Source organism: Barbus barbus (genome assembly GCF_936440315.1).
Source record: "Barbus barbus genome assembly, chromosome: 24".
Classification (NCBI taxonomy): domain Eukaryota; kingdom Metazoa; phylum Chordata; class Actinopteri; order Cypriniformes; family Cyprinidae; genus Barbus; species Barbus barbus.
The window spans coordinates 30,947,527-30,970,370 of record NC_136752.1 but is presented as its reverse complement, the minus strand read 5'-3'; the positions used below and the strand labels follow the sequence as shown (position 1 = coordinate 30,970,370).

The following is a 22,844-nucleotide window of genomic DNA, read 5'->3' as shown; positions in this document are numbered from 1 at the left end:
ATACCATTCCTCAGGATACGTTTACACCTGAAGTATACCGACAGCTCCTGAACAACATTTGTCCACGAAACGACATCGATACGATCTTCTCAGAAATGTAAGTTCCTTCTGCATTCTGATGGAAAAAAAATCCAACCTCACAATCTACGGATTGATCTAGTTCACTCATCACTTTTATGTCATTTCAGAGGTAGAGCTTAAGTTATGAAGACTTTTTTTTTTCTTATAATAATGAATCGTTCACAAAAATCTGAAAAGTGTGTTAAGTAATTCACACGATATATAAAAGTCCATTTAGATGTTATGTTGTCAATTGACTCTTACAGCAGCAGGTCTCCATCATGTATAAAGTTATTTCTTTCTGTGTGTGTGTGTGTGCTGATGTGCAGCGGCGCTAAGATCCGGCCATACCTCACTGTAGAGCAGATGACAGATTTCCTGAACAACAGACAGAGAGACCCTCGTCTGAACGAGATCCTGTACCCGCCCCTCAAAGCTGAGCAAGTGCAGGGATTGGTGGAGAAATATGAGCCTGACACCATGCTTTCACGAAGAGGTTGGTGATTCACCTGTCAGTCAGACAGACTCCACCCACTCTCTACTCTTTGATCCCTGAGAATTAAAGCTGTGATGATTTAAAATGCTCATATGATGTTGAAATGAATGCTTGTTGTTCAGTTAATAAGAGTTTGATGTTTTGTGATGGTCAAAACCCAAAACTTCCTTTCTCCAGTCCATCCTAAATATTTATGACTTAAATGGCAGAAACAGAATCATAGCCATGAGCTCATTAATATATGACCTGCCCACACCTATTCAGTGTGAGCTACACCAATCATAACAGGGCTCATTTACATATCAAAGTGGCAAGGAGCCCTTTTAACTTTAAGAAGATCAATAAATCAACAGCCTATTGTAGAGACGTTTTCAGGCGAAGAATGTAGATGTGTATGTTAAGAGCTGTATCCTGAACCCTGAATCAGAGGAGGCTTCTCTGCTGAACTCACTGCAAAGAACTGTTGAAGAACCTGTAGGTTTAAAAGATGCAGGATTGTAGTCTTTCATGTCCTCATGAACCTCGTCTCCATTTCTGAGCGCACTGCATTAATGAAGTCTTCCTCCGTGGTGTTCCCTCACGAGGCTGGAAAGGTGAGCGCTCCACTGAGATGAAAGTCACCCTTTGCTGCTTCATTAGAGGGAACCCGTTCAGATGTCAGAGGAAGAGCTGTGTTAATTAGGCTGTGGGAGTCTACAGAGGGCATGGCGGGATTAATTAGCGCAAAGTGGCCAGAGGGACGGCAGGGATGTTACGTGCGCTAGACTCCACCTGAGAGCAACGGAGCCCCGAGAAAATGGACTGGAATGAGAAGCGGTTGGCCGACATTCCAGCAGCCTGAGCTGTCACTCCTGCTGAGCTCGTGTTGATTTCATCTTAACAAGGAAACGCTCGCAGCACACGAGGACTGAGTATTTCAAGAAGGAAACCATCCACTGGTCTAAAGGCTCCTGTCCAGCACAGGATTGTTGATATGGTTGTTTTGTGGCGCAGGGCAGATCTCGGTGGAGGGCTTCGCCAGATATCTGAGCGGAGAAGAGAATAGTATCATCCCTCCAGAGAAGCTGGACCAGAGTGAAGACATGACGCTGCCGCTCTCGCATTACTTCATCAACTCCTCGCACAACACCTACCTCACAGGTCAGCCAATCAGACACCTCGCACATCACCTACCTCACAGGTCAGCCAGTCAGACGCCTTGCATAACACCTACATCACAGGTCAGCCAATCAGACGCCTCGCACAACACCTACCTCACAGGTCAGCCAGTCAGACGCCTTGCATAACACCTACCTCACAGGTCAGGCAATCAGACACCTCGCACAACACCTACCTCACAGGTCAGCCAGTCAGACGCCTTACATAACACCTACATCACAGGTCAGCCAATCAGACGCCTCGCACAACACCTACCTCACAGGTCAGCCAGTCAGACGCCTTACATAACACCTACCTCACAGGTCAGCCAATCAGACGCCTCGCACAACACCTACCTCACAGGTCAGCCAGTCAGACGCCTTGCATAACACCTACATCACAGGTCAGCCAATCAGACGCCTCGCACAACACCTACCTCACAGGTCAGCCAGTCAGACGCCTTGCATAACACCTACCTCACAGGTCAGCCAATCAGACGCCTTGCATAACACCTACATCACAGGTCAGGCAATCAGACGCCTCGCACAACACCTACCTCACAGGTCAGCCAGTCAGACGCCTTGCACAACACCTACCTCACAGGTCAGCCAGTCAGACACCTCGCACAACACCTACCTCACAGGTCAGGCAATCAGACACCTCGCACAACACCTACATCACAGGTCAGCCAATCAGACGCCTCGCACAACACCTACCTCACAGGTCAGCCAGTCAGACGCCTTGCATAACACCTACATCACAGGTCAGCCAGTCAGACGCCTTGCACAACACCTACCTCACAGGTCAGCCAGTCAGACACCTCGCACAACACCTACCTCACAGGTCAGGCAATCAGACACCTCGCACAACACCTACCTCACAGGTCAGGCAATCAGACACCTCGCACAACACCTACCTCACAGGTCAGCCAGTCAGACGCCTTGCATAACACCTACATCACAGGTCAGCCAATCAGACGCCTCGCACAACACCTACCTCACAGGTCAGCCAGTCAGACGCCTCGCACAACACCTACCTCACAGGTCATGATCGTTTGTGGTCTGAACAGATGATCTAGTGTCAATGTGGTTTCAGATGCTAATGCATGTAGAATTAGCCATTCGAATGAAGATGGAGTCACAAAAACCTCCCTGCAGTTTTTTTTTTTTTTGCACTTACGTGATTGAACAATTAAGATATCAATGTCAGTACCATTTGCGCTAATGACAGTACTTCACAGAGACTCAGTTTCAGCACTTCCAATCAATATACTTAATTTTGCAATAAAACTCAAGATGTCTTACTAATGCATTTTTATATTCATTTAGATGAAGTTCTGCCAATTATCTAATTCAGACAGGAAGTTCATAATCACTCAGGAGACCGAAGTGAATGGGATTTCTGCAACATAAACCACTCAACTGATTCTCCACTTTCATTAAAGGCTTTGCATTGCATTTCCTCTCAGCTGAGGTGCATTATTATTTTAGGTGAAATGGTATCAAAATTTTACTATTTACATGCAACATTGCAAATGCAAAATAAATAGACTGATCAACTTTTGACAAAAATTTTAATGATCAAACTTGATCAAATCAAATGAAACATGAACATGCTGTGCAACACTCTCCCTCTGCAATGCATCAATGAAAGTACATTTAAAGAACATTAGATACGAGTGAGAGGTTTGTGATGGAGTGTCCAACTGATGTCCAGTGCTCTGTTGCTTTCTGCAGCGGGTCAGCTGGCGGGAAACTCGTCTGTGGAGATGTACCGGCAGGTTCTGCTCTCCGGCTGTCGCTGTATAGAGCTGGACTGCTGGAAGGGTCGGACCGCCGACGAGGAGCCCATCATTACACACGGCTTCACCATGACCTCAGAGATCTCCTTCAAGGTAAATGCATTTATCTCCCTTTTTAGTTGCAGACTTGGGATTTGAGCGGGATGAGATGGTTTTGACAGGGATGTAGAGAAACAGAGCACTGAGATTTAGTAGAACCTTCAGACGAGATGAGCTTTAGGAACCGTAAGGCAGAAAGGTCAAGGATTATGAGGAAATGGCCTGAGAGAGGCAGAGAGATTATATATACGATTGAAACATATTAAAAAAACACATTTGAATGGATTAGAATAAATTCTTATGGTTAGCAGATGTGGTGGTATAATTTAGTGTGTACACAATCTGAATTCTGTTGATGAAGAATAGTGATCCAGTGTACCAGAAAACATTTATCTGGTGTATGAGGAGACAGACGTGATGTCTCATCTTTCTCTGTGGAAGCACAAGAATGATCGAATAAACAGAGAAAGCATCCACTGCACACATAATGTTTACTAATTCTTTAAAGACTGTCCCTCAGTTGTGGTATCATTTCCATGCATGTAAATTAATGGATGGCTTTTTAGGATGTGATCGAGGCCATCGCAGAGAGTGCCTTCAAGACGTCTTCGTTCCCTGTCGTCCTGTCCTTTGAGAACCATGTGGACTCGTAAGTGTCAATTTTTTTTCTTGGAGCAACATAAATGATACAAGTATTTTGAGCTTTACTCACAGGATGTTGTTACAGTTAACATTTACTCTCTCTCTCTCTCTGTGTGTGTGTGTGTGTGTGAGTGTGTGTGTGTGTGTGTGTGTGTGTGTGTGTGTGTGTGTGAGAGAGAGAGAGAGAGATGATGGTCCTCTGAAGCATTTTGCTCAGGGTTTGTTCTAAACCTCTAACAATAAATTTAATTTTAGCATATTAATTCATCTTGAAGCGCTTGATGTGCAGACTTCATTTATACTTTACACTGTAGATCATTTCAGACTTTTTTTTAAACTTGTATTGATAGAATGTTTCATTCAGAACATAATGGTAGCACTGGAGTCCTGCATCTGTTGAAGAGTTGCTTTATTCCTCAGTGTCTCTCACGTTCTTACTGTGTTTTAGTCCCAAACAGCAGGCAAAGATGGCAGAGTATTGCCGATCAATATTTGGAGACGCATTGCTCACAGACCCTCTGGAGAAATACCCTGTGAGTGAAAACAGATCACACACACACTCACTCACACAGTGACTCTACAGTCTGATCAGTCACAGTCCATCTGTCATGTCAGTGTCGACCCATCCAGCACTTGAAGTGTTGTTTCCTCGAGTCTTTTTTCTCCATGAACTGGTGAACTGGAGTCATATGAAGGCCAGTTTGTAACTTCTTTATGGGAAATAAGTGAAAAAGGTTTAACACCTGGATCTCTGCTGGGCTTTGTGTGCCCATGTAAACACATAATCGGCGTTCTTACAGGTTTTTGAAGAGTGTGCATGTAAACACAAATAGCACATTGGTGTCATAAAAAGCCTCTCACAGTAGCGCTTTCTGTGTGGAGGCAAACGTAGTCACAAATCAGATGTGAGAGATGATCAAATAAATATAATGAATCATGTGACCAGGAACACTTGGCATATGTAGGGCCTTATGAATCAGTTTTCTTTTCCAGTTTTTTTTTTTGTTTCAAGTTCTGTTTTACTGAGATTTCTAATAAATTTAATTAATAAAACTTTTAAACCTAATCAAATTAAATCATAACACTTTCTTTACAACAGAACATTGTACATGAGTGATGCTCAACAGTATTTATTTTTTAATTACTGCATTATTAAAACTAGTACCCTATTGCTGTCACAATTTCTTCAAGTTACAAAACAGATTTGGTTTTTCAACTGTAGTGAAGAGCTTTGAGTTTCTGTGCATATCTGCCAATAGTTTTCTCAAATGAAATGCTGGTGAAGTGATGATGATGAAGTTCATGTGTTCATGGAGTAACGTGCAGATGAGTGTCACACGTGTGTTTCGGTGTGTAGTAGTGCAAACTGACCAGTGGTGTAGTGGTGCCTGGAGAAGTGGATGGCCCAGCAAAGGATGAACGACCTGTGTCTGTCATAAACAGTGACATGTAAAACTAGTCTTGCATATTTAGTTCACTATTGTAATATTTACACACTGTCACTTAACTTCCGCTGCTTGAGTACGGATCATTATGAAAATAATATTATCCACAGAAGAGGTGCAGATTTTGCAATAAATAATTAAAATAAATATAAATAGACTGCAGCAACTGACATTTTGTCAGAACCTCTAGTAAATTACATATTTTGTTTAGTTGTCTGTTCAGAATTGAGGGAGAATTGTATTCTCTATTTGAAACAAAAAAAATATGATTCTCAGTCATTTCAGAAGTGAGGGGAAAATGTGATGTGAAGTGACATTCAGCCAAGTTTGGTGACCCATACTCGGAATTCGTGCTCTGCATTTAACCCATCCATAGTGCACACACACAGCAGTGAACACACACACACACAGCAGTGAACACACACACACACACACACACACACACACACACACACACACAGCAGTGAACACACACACACACACACACACAGTAGTGAACACACACACACCGTGAACACACACCCGGAGCAGTGGGCAGCATTTATGCTGCGGCGCCCGGGGAGCAGTTGGGGGTTCGGTGTCTTGCTCAAGGGCACCTCAGTCGTGGTATTGAGGGTGGAGAGAGCGCTGGACATTCACTCCCCCCACCTACAATCCCTGCTGGCCCGAGACTCGAACCCACAACCTTTGGATTACGAGTCTGACTCTCTAACCATTAGGCCACGACTTCCCCCATGTCAAAAATAGCTTTTTTGTCTAATTGACAGGTTTTATTACGATTATTATTATTTATTAATTATTACCTCTTGCTTTTAATTATCTGAAAAATCAAATACACTGCTTTACAATAACCAATAATTGATAATATTTTTCCTGTATTTTCCTAATAAATATTTTATGATTTGTTTAGCCTATATACTACATTTTTTATCACAGAATAAGGCAGAATATATATTTTATAGCCTAGTAGCCTATCTATTGCCAAGTGTAATAAATTCTATCAATAAGCACTGCATTATTCAGAATCAAATGCTTTTTTATTACCTGGAGATGACTTGAAAAACACACATAAACCATATTGTCGCAATGTGTTTACTGTCTTCACGTTTCTTTTTATTCAGCTTTGCTACAGTAGATAGCTTTAGCTACAGCAATAGCTGGATTCTTGCACATCGTGACTCGTAAGTTAGTAGCTACTTCAATGAGGCCGATTCAGACTTTCTGCACGAGAGCGCCATCCAGCTTCGAGTAGCCTATAAATGAAACATACACTGCATGAGAGTTTGCGTCTCGTTCCTGACAGAATCACTGTCTTTACTGGATGTTTTTAGTGAATATTTACATTTATTCACATGTGATTGGATTAGTTACTCCTTTGCTGGACTGTCATGATTTGGCTAGTGCAGGACGCATCAGAGGGGATTTAGAAGTGGCTATACAGAATGCCGACTGATAAAGAAGTACGCCGTATACCTGAGTAAATCCTCCACTACACCGCTGAAACTGACACACACAAAACACAGACTTCACATTTACACAGCAGCGTAAGTTTAATGTTTAGTATTCACAGACACTCATCCATACTGCCATTTAAATTCAATTGCAAAGCTCTACTTTTAATTTATTGATCCAAATATTGCCAAATTCTAAGTTATACAGTAAATTCCACTTTTAGGACTTCATTCCATCTGCCTTTTATGCACCATATGGTTTTAAATAAAGCACACATTCACTCAGACTATTGTTAGTGTGTGATTCTGAAATCAGGAATGTTTTATTGAAACAGCAGCTTGAACATTTCTGCTAAACATTGAAAAAAACAGGATGGACATGAGGGTCCAGTGATGATTTTTTCTCTACTTTTCCTTTAAAAACTTCACAACATCAACTGTTTTCTCTCTGAAATCATTAATGATTTCCCATGCTTTCTTCCTTGTTTCTCTTCCTTCTGATTCCTCTCATCGTGCATTATTAATGCTGGTAAACACAACATCCCTCACGAGTCACTTAAAAACCCCAACATTTGTGCTTGTTTTGTGCAGATGAGTCTTTGTTTGTTCTAACCTACAAATTGATCGTTTTGAGACATGGGGTTCATGCATGTCAGCTAGTGACACATTTAGAATTTTTTGGGGTCTTTGTTTTGCAGTTGGAGGCCGGTGTTCCTCTGCCCAGCCCTGTGGACCTGATGGGCAAAATCCTCATCAAGAACAAGAAGAATTCCCATAAAGCTGACGGCAGCACCAAGAAGAAACTCTCAGAGCAAACGTCCAACACCTGCAGCGACACGTCCAGCCTGTGCGAGCCCTCGTCTCCCAGCGCAGGTTAGGGTTAGGACCGCAGTCATCAGAGTCACACACACACACACACAGTGACTGCTGACCAACCAGCTTCAGTGCAAACACTGGCTCCTCACATGAGTGCTGTTTTGTTTTTGTTTGTTTGTCTTGTCTTTCCCGCTGAAGAGGTTATTTTGTCTTGGTTTGTCAGTAGAGTTTTTTAATTTTTTAATTTGAGACCAAGTTGAGTTTTTTCTCTTGATAATAATCCATTTCAAACCTGTATGTACATCACAAAAAGATCTGTCGTGTTTCATTGCAGGTTCTTCACGGCACTCGTTCTTGGTTTTATAGTCCTCAATGGTTAATTACAGCCTTAGTTGGTGTTTCTCCTGGTCTGTGGGTCAGGGCAGACACTAGCCAGTCTTGTGTTACTCTGTGAAGAATAAAGCACACGTGTTCTGTAACAGGGTCCATACATCAGGAGACACCAGACAGCGCTCATGCAGACGGGAACGAGAGAGGCGAAAGAAGATTGCAGGGAATGAGGTCCATTGATAAAACGACTGGGTTGCTATTAAATAACGCATGTGTGGCGGATGACAAAGGTTTGTGTTTGAACGTGAAGCGGGTGAAATGAGCCACGCTCCTCAGACTGTTTAGTGACGTGTCGCGTGTTCATCAGGGGAAGCGGACGCAGAGAGTGATGCAGATGAAGATAATGATGAAAGTAAGAAGTCCATGGATGAGGTGAGTGAACGTTTACATGCTGTTTGTCTCTCATGTGTTTCATGGGTTAACCTGTTCTTCCTGCAGGAGCCGTGTGACATGTGATTGTTTAAATCTGTTTATTCCAGCGATTGTTGGTACCTGAGATACAAAACTATTTTTAGTTGTCAATTTACTCTCCTTAATGTTGTTCAAACCTGTGGGACTTTATTTTGTGGAACAACAAAGCGAAACGCTTGATCCCACATTCTTCAAAATATATTTTTGTGTTTCACAGAAGAAATTAAGTCATGCAGGTTTGATTTTCCTCAGAATTAAACACACAACTGTCATGTGATGTGTGTCAAGTCAAGTCACCCTTATTTGTAATGCTTTTGTGTGTGTTAGTGTGTGTATGTGAGCCGCGCTTGTGTGTGTTCTTGAATACATGGTTTATGAGAGAGAGAGAGAGAGTGTGTGTGTGTGTGTGTGTGTGTGTGTGTGTGTGTGTGTGTGTGTGTGTGTGTGTGTGCGCGTGGGTTTTTGTGTCAAATGAGGACATAAATGTGTATAATGACACAGGTATGACAGGTATTACAAGGTGAAGGTGACTTTTCAGGACATTGCCCCATGTCCCCATATTTCAAAACACTTTCATACAGAGTGAGTTTTTCGGGGGAAAGTAAAAATTCACAGTCTCCTGTGAGGGGTAGGCTTAGGTGTAGGGCAATAGCACATACAGTTATACAGTATTAAAACCATTACGTCTATGTCCCCACTTTTCACAAAAACAAACGTGTGTGTGTGTGTGTGAGAGAGAGAGAGAGTTATGTGTGTGTGTGTGTGTGTGTGAGAGAGAGAGTGTGTGTGTGTCTGTGTGTGTGTGTGTGTGTGAGAGAGAGAGAGAGAGAGAGAGAGTGTGTGTGTGTGAGAGAGAGAGAGGGAGTTTGTGTGTGTGTGTGTGTGTGTGTGTGTAACTGGTATTCATCACATTATGGGGACCAAATGTCTCCACAAGGATAGTAATACTAGTAAATTTTTGTGGGGACATTTTTAGGTCCCTATGAGGAAACAAGCTGATAAATCATACAGAATGAAGTTTCAAACTTTCAATGAAGTTGAAAATCTAAAAATGCAGAAAGTTTCCTGTGAGGGGTAGGTTTAGGGTTGGTGTAGGGCAATAGAAAATACAGTACAACCAGTTTGTACAGTATAAAAACCATTACACCTATGGAGTGTCCCCATAAAACAAGGAAACACAACGCGTGTGTGTGTGTGTGTGTGTGTGTGTGTGTGTGTAGAATGCCATCTAGTGGTGTTTCAGTGCAGCACAGCATCAGATCTCAGTAGATCAGGGATCCTCAAATCTGGCCCACGACATCCACTTTCCTGCAGAGTTTAGCTCTAACCCTAATCAAACATACATGAGCATGGTAATCAATGTCTTCAAGATCATTAGAAAATCACAGGTATGTGAGTTTGATCAGGGTTGGAGCTCAAGAGCATTGTTCCTCTAGGGCAAGATTTGAGGAACCCTGCAGTAAATTCTCTCCATTCACAGTAGTTTTAAGGATTGTAATCAGTGTTGGGTGTAACGCATTACAAGTAACGCAAGTTACATAATCAGATTACTTTGAACTAGTAACTAGTTAGTAACTAATAAAGTAAACTCATTACTTTTTACTTTAAAAGGAAATATCTGAGTTGCTTTTTCAGATAAGTAACACCAGTTCCTGTGTTTCTGATGTATTGAGTGACAGCTCTGGGGTTGCCATGTTGAGAGAAATCAGGAGTAAGTGCAGAGCGTTGTGTGTGAACATGATCTTACTGTAGTTCTAGACTAAATATCTACATGTATTTACTCATCTCACCTTCGGCAAAATGAATAAAAACAGTCAAATGCAAACTCAGAATACGACGCAAACCTGCAATAATTAAATGTTAAATGAGACAAATATAATATATGTATTTAATCCTATTTTATCAACCAATGTCTTTGATACTTTTGCTACATTTATGTGCTGAACTTTCTTCTCCTGCGTCATATTCTTCATGTGATTAGTTTGAGCGGCGCCCTCTACTGTACAGACCTGAATATACATTTCCTTCAGTCTGAAACCGGATTCACTTCACATTTGTTGTGAAAGGGCTTTTACATTTGTAAAAGAAGTACATTTTTATATTAAAAACAAACAAGCAAGCCCTGGCCAGATTTAAAAAGTAACTCAAAAGTAACGTAATGCATTACTTTCCATAAAAAGTAACTAGCATAATTAGTTACTTTTTTAGGGAGTAACGCAATATTGTAATGCATTACTTTTAAATGCATTTCCATGCGAGATACTGAATTCATGATTGGATATTACATGCACTGAAATGATAAAACACTTTGAGGCCTCAGCATTATATCATAAGTGTTGTATTTAAACTGATAGTGTCTGTCGCTGCTGAATGAGCGTCACTGCAGTACATCAGACAGCCGGTGCCGATTTCATCACTGAGTGTGTCGAGATTTGTCATTGGTCAAGACTGAGATCATTTTCTGAATGGGATCTATGGTTACTCCTCTCAGAGTCTGAATGTGAGTCTGGAGTGACACGTGTCTCTGCTGTCTGTAGGGGACGGTAAATGAAGCCTTCGCCACAGAGGAGATGTCCAACTTAGTCAACTACATTCAGCCTGTTAAATTCAACTCCTTCGAGGCGTGCAAAAGTAAGTCAGTCTGTTCTTGAGATGTGTTTGACGCAGCTGCCCTGTAAGATCAGTAACTCTTCTTGTTCGTTTGCCACAGAAATCGATCGAAGTTTTGAAATGTCATCGTTTGTGGAGACCAAAGCGCTGGAGCTGCTCAAAGAATCGCCGGTGGAGTTCGTCGAGTATCTTTTGTTTTTATTGCACTTTTGCAGGTGGAGAATTCTTTCAAATCAAACGAACACAAAAGGTGTAAAATCATGAAGCTCTTTTGTCTTTTGTTAGAGATACTTAACTCCTTTATGCAGGTATAATAAACTGCAGCTGAGCAGAATTTATCCCAAAGGAACTCGAGTCGACTCCTCGAACTACATGCCTCAGGTCTTCTGGAACGCCGGATGTCAGCTGGTCGCTCTGAACTTCCAGACCATAGGTACCTTCAGCTCGCGTCTGCGCTCAATGCATCATCATCAGCGCATACAGTGAGCCCTGTTGAAAAAAACAGCATATGCTGGTTAGGGATGTTTGATGCATGGCTGCTGGTTTGAGCTGTTGCTTAGTTAGGACCAGCACATGACCAACTTAAACCAGCTCAAACCAGCTGCCATGCTTCAAACATCCCTAACCAGCATATGCTGTTTTTTTCAACAGTGGGACAGAGATCGTTCTCCATTATCACAGACCAGACAGTGAAGCAGAAGCAGCAGCTCGTCCAAAGACTTAAAGCTGAAGTCTAATATCTGAACTGTCATGTTCGTTTTTAACTTTGTGAAGTCTGTTGGATGAGCTCGGATAAGGCAAAGCCACATCAAACTATGAGTTTGTTTAAAACATGTAATATAAAGTTTCTTTCAGATGGGGTTAGCTCATATAAATGCACATTTCTCTGTGCATCTCAGTCACAGCGCACAGTCCTGATTATTGACTGGTTTGGTCATGAATTAGCACTAATGTGCTTGATTTTGGTCTTGTGTGATTGGCAGATCTGCCCATGCAGCTGAATCTGGGCATATTTGAGTACAACGGGAAATGCGGCTACAGACTGAAGCCAGAGTTCATGCGACGGACGGACAAACAGTTTGACCCGTTCACTCAGAATACAGTAGACGGGATCGTAGCGCACACGCTGTCTGTGAAGGTGAGTCTGCAGCCGTCTCTTCTGCTCGTGTCTGAATTAGATCCATGGAAATGGATCATGATATCATATGCAGAGGTTTAATCAGTTGACGTTTGCAGCCCATTGTGTTTTGGGTCATTGCTAGAGAAAATGAAAGTTGACAGGTTTAATTACAACATTAAACAATATACATCTCAAATAGCACTTTAAAGAAAAGGAGCTGTTTCGCATATGTTTTATGAGTATGAGTATGAATAAGTAGTACGAGTATGAAAATCTGTATGATTTTGAAGATCAATAGAGGGCAGCTGCTGCTGTCACAAAAAAAGTTCTTAGTATCTTGTTTTCTAGTATAAACATCTAAACATTCTTGAATCAAGACACATTTACTTAAGTAAAATTATTTAAGATCTTGTTTTCAAAAGAAAATTATAAAAATCTTGTTAGTTTTTGCTTAAAACAAACAAAGATATCTGCAAATGGGGTAAGAAAAATAATTGTAATTCAAAGGCCAAACAGGATCTGCCCCATTGGCAGATATTTTTGTTTGTTTTAAGGAAAAACTAACAAAATTTAGATTTTTTTTTTATAGAAAACAAGACATAATATCTTAAGTCCCTTTACTTGTACAGTAAATTCATCTTGATTCAATAATTTTTAGATATTTATACTAGAAAACAAGACAAAAATACTAAGAGAATCATTTTTTGCAGTGTTGCTAAAATCGTGCAACGTGAACTCAGTGTAAAGTCCCTTCTTCTCGTAAGAGCTTCTGCAGTGTCGAATAAGATTTCTGTCTTTCTCAGATCATATCCGGTCAGTTCCTCTCCGATAAGAGAGTCGGTGTTTACGTGGAGGTGGAAATGTTCGGCCTGCCGGTGGACACCAAACGGAAAGCGTTTAAGACCAAGACGTCTCAAGGCAATGCCGTCAATCCGGTGTGGGATGAAGATCCAGTGGTCTTCAAAAGAGTACGTCTGCAGTGACGAGCGCTGAACCATCAGGCAGATTCTCCATCAAACACTTTGATTCTGATGAGCCGTATGTTTCAGGTGGTTCTTCCTACGCTGGCATCATTGAGGATAGCCGTGTACGAAGACAACGGGAAATGTATCGGCCATCGCATCATCCCAGTATGTGCCATCCGACCCGGCAAGTATCCGCTTGATTTATCTGGATGCGAAAGTGCACGAGGACAGATCGCGGTCATTAACCCTCTGGGCCCTTTCGACATGCCCTGATATTTGTGCTTTTTTCAGTTGCTTATAAAAAAATATAAATGGCTAAAGTCTAATAACACCGTAAACAGCACAAACTGGGCTACAATATTATGTTAGCAGCATTTATGTACATGATTGTGTTTTTGAGAAACCAACGTTTATGCGTGGTTAGTGAAAAATGACCATTTTGAAGTCAATGAAATAAGGCCATAAAACACATACAGAATATTTGTTCACAAGACTTTTGAGAACTGGGTCTTGTAGCCTAGAATTTTTTCTTCAAAATGATCTGAAAATCATCTTACTCATTCAGAGAAAACAATATATTGATTTAAAATTTCTAAGTCACTTTTTGAGTAGAAAGGGTCTATGCGAGAGGGCGTGAACTATCATTATCAATGCAGTGATTCACACCTGAGAAGACAAAGGCCCGCATAATGAGCCATTCAGTCAGGTGTGTGACTGAGAGGGAATTGCTACAAGAAAGAATGTGAGGAAAAAATAAATGTATATATTTTTTGTTTGTTGTTTATTTAGAATATAAAGATATCTATATATATCTCTATCTATATATCACATAAAATAACTTGATTCACTTGTGAGTGCAGTAAAACATTTTATTAGGAACAAACAAACAAAATCAACAACAGAAGAGTCAAGACATTGTGGGTGCAACATCCAAGACAGGGGCAGGAAACTGTTACACAGGAAAGCGGGTGACAGCAGAAACTGCATGAGAAAACAAATGGATGTGATTACTGCAGTGATCTGACAAAGAAAGAGCAAACATGGTGGCTATAATATATATATATATATATATATATATATATATATATATAAAAAAAGAGGTTGAAATATATAAATGAACATCACATACCTGGCATTTCCAAAGTGTTTTTTTTATGTGCTCCCAAGAAAGAAAGAAATCTGCTCGTGCCCTGGCAGCCTGGGCATTGGTGTTTTGACACAGAGTGGACACAGCAGTTTCAGAAAAAAACTATTTGAATAGACTCATGGGAGTGTGTGCATCACATGGTCTTAGCTGTGGTCCAGGTTCCTGTGGGGGCAGAAATCTCAGAGCCTGTGGAGCCATGTCAATATCAGTCTCTGTTTTCCATGACCAAGTGGGCTGCTTATTTGATTTAGCTCTCTTTGCTACAGGTTCTTTTGCACGGTTATTCTCACATCTGAAAAAACAAAAGCATGTCGTTTACACTAATAAACTACAAACTAAAAACTAATAAACCAAAAATTGTACATTATTGTGTTACAATAATGTACAATTACACAATTATTGAATGGAATTGAAAACTGAACAATACCTGTGTCCCCTTCCTTCTGTGCGAGATGCAGGTGAAGGCGAGAGTGGTGTATTTACAGTCCTAAAAGTGTTGCAAACAACTGTTAGCATTTGTTTTTCACAGTAGGCTACCTTAGTATTTGCATACTTGATGAGAAAACAGAATGCCAATAACAAATGAACTATATTTTAACACTATCAACCACATATAAAAATAATACTATAAAATAATAATACTATAATATATACAGTATAATCAACTTTAGTATAGTATGGTTCAAAAACACTATAGTATTTACTATAGATTAGTATTTTTTTCATGTGGGATACAGGCATAACAAAAGTACAATTTCTATAAACCCATACAGGAAGATTTTGTTGTGTTATCCCAACATTTCTTAAGAAAATTTAACTAACATCTGTAAAATACTGAATGTGCACTTACTCATTGTAATTTTCCAGCGAACTCAAAACTGAACGACACTTGCATGCCTTTCTTGTGCAAGATGCCAGTGATGCAGCCACAGTCCTATACGAAAATTGAAACAATTGTTAACAATTACCAGAAGATGCATAGCTGATAATAAATTGCATCATTGATAAGAATGGACGTGCGCATATGTCTGTCGATGGTCCACTTATCGGTGACATTTACACCTAGGACGATCGAGAAAGCCAATGGCCGGGTATAACGCATTCAAAACAATTACCACATCAGCTATTCGCGAACAAAAGCTAGTTGGTTAACAATTTCACCATTTGGAAAAATATAGTCTAAACAATCCATAATGTGTAAAAAAAAATTTAAAAAAATAAAAGCACAGTTAAGTTTTGCAAGACATATATCATAGCATATATACTATGGCATTATATATATATGCTATATATCGTCATTATATATAGGCCTAGTTATATACGCACTGTAAAGATGGCGCTGAGGCAGAGTTAGAATCCATTCGCAGAAGTTTATTAAAAAGGGTTTCAACAAACAGAAACGTGAAGTCAGGTAAGAGGTCTATACCAGTAACACAGTTGAGTCCGTTGATACACACAGGGGCAATCCAGAAGGCGGAAATCAGTAGGCAGGCAAAGAGTTCATACACAAACATCAGTCCAAACGAGCAAACAAGGCAGAGGGGCAAATCCAGGAAATCAGAGTCGTGGTCAACAGGCAGAGTTATACACAGCAAGGCAATTAGAAAGACAATGGTAAACGCTTGGTAAGGCAGGTAAACTGGCAATACTTCGCAGTTTGACATGTGCTCAGTCTCTGGCTTATAAAGCAACAAACAGGAAGTGGCAGTAGAGGAAGCAGAGGGAGTGGCAAGCAGTCAGTACTCTGGTGAGAGCTCCCTCTGCTGGTTTGGTGTTACACGCACTTTGTAGAACATTAAAAAAAAAACTAAAAACAAACAAACATGCAAATAAGTTCAAACATCCATTCAATGTCTATTATTTCCTGAATATTACTGATGAACTGATCAAAAAGTAAGCTACTATAAATGGCCTGTAAGGAGATAATAATTCATATTTCAACCAATTTTACTCTGAATAGCTGATTTTATTCTGACAATAGCCTGTTTGGAAATTTCCAAATTTAGATATAAAATAGGCTATAGCTGAGCAACATTTTACATCACTAAGGTAATAATAAAAGGCTTACTCGTCAGGAATTATATCCTCCGCTGGGTCCAGACGTTCTTCAAAATACAAACGTTCGTCCTCGGAGTCGCGCTCTTCCTCTGAGGAGAATGTAATTTCTTCGTCACTGTCCAGAACCATCCGAAGTGCTTCTTCACCCGTGTAGCGTTGCCATCATGCAAACGTGCAGAAAAAGTAAGTAATTCTATGATGAAGCTTGACGTTTTATGCCATTTCTCAGGGGCGTGTACATGATTACCTGGCTCACCTCAGTTCATTTCCATATGAACAGCGCGCTCAATGAGAGGCGGGATTAGCTGTAATGAGGCGATACAGGAGAAATCAGACCACTCCTTACTTTCATACGGTTTACATAAAAACAGATTATTTGTTTTCGACTTGAATTGGTTAATTTAAAATCAGACATTTCAAGATTTCTATACATATATTTATCTTGTCTTTGAGGCATGTTTTCGCTGAGATTCTGGTTGTTTTATTTCCGTATCTGTGAAGAGAGTTGACAGAGACAGAGATGACAGAGAACGCACCCTGTTTATTTTCTATATTCTACAAAATTACAGCATGTTGTTGTTATTATGAGTGTATACAAATAAAAGTAGACCCCTTACAGATTCAAATGGTGTATTGCTCTTATCTGAACGATCAAAAATGGCAGAGTAATTCAAGCTCATTTCTGCCTTATCAGGAAAATCTGCCACAAAACGCGTATTCGCGTTTGTCGGACCCAGAGAGTTAAAGTGCGCGTCTCTCTGCTGCAGGATATCATTACATCAGTCTGAGAAACGAGAAGAACCAGACGCTGACGCTTCCGTCCATCTTCGTCTACACTGAGGTCAAGGACTACGTCCCAGACACCTTTGCAGGTACAAAAGAGGGTCATGTGAACTTGGCTGTCAGAGTCAGTGATAATTCAATGCTTCTTTATACTTCCACACTTCTGTAGCTTTTCCTCAGTTCCCCTTCGAGGGAACTCACACTGCGTCGGTAACGACACTTTGGGGATCCCCCTCAGCGTAGCGTGTCTGAAGCATGAATGAAACTTTTCCAATCCTGATTGGTGTTGCGTCATGACGTAACATGTGACGGCATACTCGGAAGATACAAAGGCACGCCGGCACACAACAGAGTCAGCTTTTTGCTCTTCAGCAAGCGCTCTGTGTCATTGTGTGTCTTATTTGGTGTTGTTTGTCACAAGCAGTACATTGTCATGGCGAGTGGATAGTTCAAGCATTGTGTGCATCCCTGCCCGAGGTTTTTAACGGGTGGGGACACACATCAGCTGTGTGTTCATTGTTTGGGAGGGCAGCACGCCCAGGCAGCTCTCGAGGGAGCTACCTATGCGGACTGTGTAGCTCTGCCGATCAGAGTGCTGCGCTCCCGCCTGGCTGTGTTTAATGAGGCTGGCCAGGCTCGCGCGATTCGGGTCCCGTGTCCGCCGAGGCGGCGCGACGGCTTAAATCGTGGGGCACGCAGATGGATCTGTCAGGAGGGCTCGAGATTGCTGCGGCACATTCTCAGTCCTCGTCTGACAGTTACGATGTCTCACTCCCCGTGCGGAAGCCCGCGTCGCGGTTTCTTCCACACGGGAGGAGGACCCGATGTTTGAGCTGTCTGATTCTGAGGAATTAGACATGCTCAGCACCGAGGCGGGTGGAATTGCAGAGAGCTCGCCACTGCATTCTCCCGCAATTGAGGAGCTCGTTGATGTGTTGTCTCGTGCTGTGGCCAAACTTAATATTAACTGGCCACAAGAAAAACAGGAAGTGCAAGTGAAAAGTAAATTGGATGAGCGCTTCCTGCAGCACAGGTCTCAGCATCAACGCCGGGGTTTACCATTTTTTCCTGACTTACACAATGAGATGTGTAAGTCATGGAATAAACAGTACTCCGCTCGACTGTCTAACCCTCCTGTGTTAGATTATAGTAACATTTTGGGTGCGTGTGAGTACAGTTATGGGACGATGCCTTGGGTGGAAGAGCCTTTAGCCAGCTACCTCTCCCCTGACATTGCGTCCTCCCTTAAAGCCCCGGTACTGCCCACCAAGCCTTGTCGGTTTACATCATCATTGGTGGGCAGGGCTTATATGGCGGCTGGTCGGCTGGTGCATGCCTGCATACAATGGCACTGATGCAGGCATACCAGGCTGATTTTTTTTAAAGGATTTAGATGAGGGCGAGGGTCCAACTCCAGGTGATTTAGCGGAGCTGCGTAGAGCTGCAGATTTGTCTCTCCGTGTTACCAAGGAGACGACCCCTGCCATCGGCCGCTCCATGGTGGCTATGGTTGCCACGGAGAGACATTTGTGGATAAACTTAACTTGACAGGGCCTTTTTCCTAGATGCCCCGATATCGCCTTCTGGCCTGTTCGGCGACGCAGTCAATATGGTCTTCGACAGGTTTCAGGAGGCGAAAAAGCAGTCTGCAGCATTTAAGCAGTACCTCCCTCGCTGCTCTAAATCTAAGAAGGCTGCTCTGAGTGGGTTGCCCCAGCTGTCATCAAGCTCCTCGTACCGGCAGGTACAAAAAGAGAGTGTCGCTGTAGTGCACCCAGAGCAGGGTCGGGTGATGGAACAGGAAGTTCACTCCGGGTTCTACAGCCGGTACTTCATAGTTCCAAACAAGAATGGGGGGTTGCGTCCAATTTTAGATCTGCGGCACTTGAATCGTTCTCTCAGGAGATTCAGGTTCAAGATGCTCACTATTCCTACCATCGTGAGTCAGATCCGAGGACTGGTTTGTCATGATAGATCTAAAGGATGCATACTTCCATGTTTCCATCATTCCTTCTCACAGGAACTTCCTGAGGTTCGCTTTCGGGGGTGAAGCGTTCCAGTACCGGGTTCGTTTGGCCTAGCTCTCTCCCCTCGCTGAGGCTTCAGGGCATCCGTGTGCTGAATTATATCGACGACTGGCTTATACTGGTCCAGTTTCGGGAGATGGCAGTTCGGCATCGAGATGTCGTCCTTGGCCACATTCGGAACTTGGGGTTGAGAACCACGTTCCTGGGGGTGGTATGGGACTCGATAACGATGCGGGCACAATTGTCTCCCGCTCGTATAGAGTCCATCCTGGCAAAGGTTTCCAGGATAAAGCTAGGCCATGCTATCACTGTAAAGCAGTTCCAAAGACTGCTGGGGCTCATGGCAGCTGCGACCAACGTAATACCTTTTGGCCTTCTGTACATGAGACCCCTACAGTGGTGGTTGAAAACTAAGGGGTTTTCCTCGAGAGGGAATCCGTTCCGTATGATCAGGTTCCGTATGTCCATATGGAAAAGACCTTGGTTTCTGTCCCAAGGCCCAGTATTGGGAGTGTCATGTCGCCGAAAAGTAGATTCGACAGACTCATCCCTTACGGGCTGGGGCGATGTCATGGATGGACCGCTTTGCGAGAGGTCTGTGGCAGGCCTGGCATTCCTCATGGCACATAAATTGTCTGGAAATGCTAGTGGTCTACAAGGCTCTGAGGAGCTTTCTCCCAGATCTCAGCGGTCACCATGTCCTAATACGAGCAGACAATATGTCAGTGGTCTCGTATTTGAACCATCAGGGGGGTCTGAGGTCGCGCCCTCTGTGCAGATTGGCGCACCAGATCCTCCTGTGGTCCAGGGGGAAACTGTCGTCTCTCAGAGCGATGTATGTCCCCGGGGACCAGAATCAGGGAGCAGACGTCCTGTCGAGACAGGGGTTGAGGCCCGAGGTGGTGAATTCGATATGCAAGAGGTTCAGCCCAGTGGAAGTGGATTTGTTCGCGTCTCGAGAGACAACCCACTGTCCACTGTGGTTTTCTCTCAGGCATCCAGCCCCACTGGGGTTGGACGCCATGGTACAGACGTGGCCGAGGCTACGCCTGTACGCTTTTCCCCCGATCGCTCTGCTCCCGGGAGTTCTGGAGAGGGTCCGGAAAGAGGGGGTCAGTCTATTGCTGGTAGCCCCTTTCTGGCCTTTCTGGCCGACATCATGTCACTCCTGGCAGGCCAGCCGTGGCAGATCCCTCTGCTGTCTCATTTTTCACCCTCGGCCAGAGCTGTGGAAACTGTGGGTCTGGCCCCTGAGGGGGCGCAGTACCTAGAGGCTGGCTTGTCAGATGGAATGATCGAGACCATACTCAGTTCTAGGGCTCCCTCCACAAGGAGATTGTACGGCCTAAAGTGGAATGTGTTTTCTACATGGTGTAGAGAACGTGGATTGGCCCAGTTAACTGCCCGGTGGCTTCAGTGCTGGAGTTCCTCCAAGATCGTTTCTCTGCTGGTCTTACCCCATCCACACTAAAGGTGTACGTGGCTGCCATTGCGGCTTTCCACGCGCCTTTAGATGTTGGGCCTCTAGGGAGGCACCAGCTGGTCGTGCGTTTCCTCCTGGTGCATGGAGGATGAGGCTTGTGACTCGTTCCAGAGTCCCAACTTGGGATCTGGCTGTGGTCCTTGAAGGGCTGTCACTTGCCCCCTTCGAACCTATCGAGTCGGCTACGGCAAAGAACCTAACCTTTAAGATGGTCTTCCTCCTAGCGATTACTTCGCTCAAGAGAGTGGGGGATCTCCAGGCCTTGGCTATCTCGCCAACCTGCCTGAAGTTTGCCCCTGGAGGAGTTAAGGCCATTTTACACCCTAGGCCCAGCTATGTGCCCAAGGTGCCATCTAATGTGGCACAGATGGTGGTTCATCAGGCCTTTCATCCACCGCCTCATGTGTCGGCGGAAGAAGAGAGGCTTCATCTTCTCTGCCCTGTCAGAGCTTTGAATATCTTTATTCAGAAGTCTTCTCATTGGAGGAGGTCGGAACAGTTGTTGGTGTGCTTTGGATCACCCAAGAAGGGACTTCCTGCTTCCAAGCAGACGATTACTAATTGGATTATTCAGGTTATTACCTTGGCCTATCAGGTGCGCGGTTTGCCATCACCTGTGGCCTTGAGGGCCCACTCTACTAGAGGCATGGCATAATCTAGGGCCCTCCTTTCAGGAGTCCCGTTGCAGGAGATCTGCGATGTGGCTGGGTGGTCCACACTGCATACTTTCATCAGGTTTTATAGCCTGGACCTTCCCTCCACGCCGGGTGCATGAGTGCTCTCGTCCTAAGTTGTGCATAGTGGGTATATGTTCCCCAAAGTGTCGTTACCAACACAGTGTGAGTTCCCTCAAAGGGGAATGTCTCGGGTTACGACTGTAACCCTTGTTCCCCGAGAACGGGAACGAGACACTGCATCTCTGCAGCTTGCTTCATCGCAAAAGCTGACTCTGTTGTGTGCTGGCGTCCCTTTGTATCTTCCGAATATGCCGTCACATGTTACGTCATGAAGCAACACCAATCAGGATTGGAATAGTTCCATTCATGCTTCAGACGCGCTACGCTGAGGGGGATCCCCAAAGTGTCATTACCGACGCAGTGTCTTGTTCCCTTTCTCAGGGAACAAGGGTTACAGTCGTAACCCGAGATGTTTTTGTTCTTAAAGACTCATTATGCAGACAGCACGTGTTCTGGTGTTTTGATGCTGCTGTGTTTCAGATGTGATCGAGGCCCTGTCCAATCCCATCCTGTACGTTAGTCTAATGGAGCAGAGAGCCAATCAGCTGGCGGCTCTGACACAAGAAGAGGGAGCACAGGAGACCGACAGAGAAGAGGTGAGTGAGTCCAGCTGTTATTGCACAGCAACTCAGACCCTAAACAAGCTTTCACAACATTGATCTGCTTGTTTGAGCAGCTCGACTGGCTGTTGGGCAGCGTAGGCCTGAAACAGCATACACTGTTGAAAAACATTGCATAGAAATAGTTTTGTTGTTGAACAGCTGTTTGACGTCACATCCTGCAATAACGTGTTTTCACCAGAGGGGCGGTGTATGATGGTCTATTTAAGGAAACCAAACTATGCAACCAAGAGTGAGAGACTGTAATTTATTGAGATTTTAAGTTGGGAGAAATGTGGGGAGTTTATATTTAATTAAAAATTGCTTTCAAAGATGAATGATCCTCTTGTGTTTATGATTTGCAGTACATCGCTAACAGCAGCTGTTAACTCAAGACATGCATTGACTAGTCCTTTGAGCATTAGGGTCTGATAACTACCTCTGTTTGTCCTTTTGATGTTCTAGTCTTTGTGTTTGTGAAGTGGGGAACTAGTTTCTGTGTGTGTGTGTGTGTGTGTGTGAGAGAGAGAGAGAGATTTTTATTTTTACAATCAATTTATTAAAATATTTACTAACATTTATACAAATTTAAACGGACCCCCCAAAAAAAAAAACTTTTTTACTTTA

At 43.1% G+C, this 22,844-nt stretch overlaps 1 protein-coding gene across 1 annotated transcript in view; it reads left to right on the top strand.

The window, feature by feature from the left end:
- The window catches only part of LOC306843568 (1-phosphatidylinositol 4,5-bisphosphate phosphodiesterase beta-1-like), a 130,483-nt gene that overhangs the window by 77,175 nt on the left and 30,464 nt on the right, over nt 1-22,844 (top strand). The window contains exons 8-24 of the mRNA XM_079375096.1: nt 1-97; nt 390-556; nt 1,550-1,696; nt 3,430-3,587; nt 4,100-4,182; nt 4,624-4,708; nt 7,770-7,944; nt 8,370-8,507; nt 8,585-8,649; nt 11,226-11,319; nt 11,399-11,483; nt 11,607-11,731; nt 12,282-12,436; nt 13,222-13,386; nt 13,468-13,567; nt 17,356-17,460; nt 22,099-22,214. The exon at nt 1-97 is cut by the window's left edge and continues 4 nt beyond it. Coding sequence (XP_079231222.1) covers nt 1-97; nt 390-556; nt 1,550-1,696; nt 3,430-3,587; nt 4,100-4,182; nt 4,624-4,708; nt 7,770-7,944; nt 8,370-8,507; nt 8,585-8,649; nt 11,226-11,319; nt 11,399-11,483; nt 11,607-11,731; nt 12,282-12,436; nt 13,222-13,386; nt 13,468-13,567; nt 17,356-17,460; nt 22,099-22,214 — 2,060 coding nt within the window. The remainder of the gene's footprint in view (nt 98-389; nt 557-1,549; nt 1,697-3,429; nt 3,588-4,099; nt 4,183-4,623; nt 4,709-7,769; nt 7,945-8,369; nt 8,508-8,584; nt 8,650-11,225; nt 11,320-11,398; nt 11,484-11,606; nt 11,732-12,281; nt 12,437-13,221; nt 13,387-13,467; nt 13,568-17,355; nt 17,461-22,098; nt 22,215-22,844) is intronic.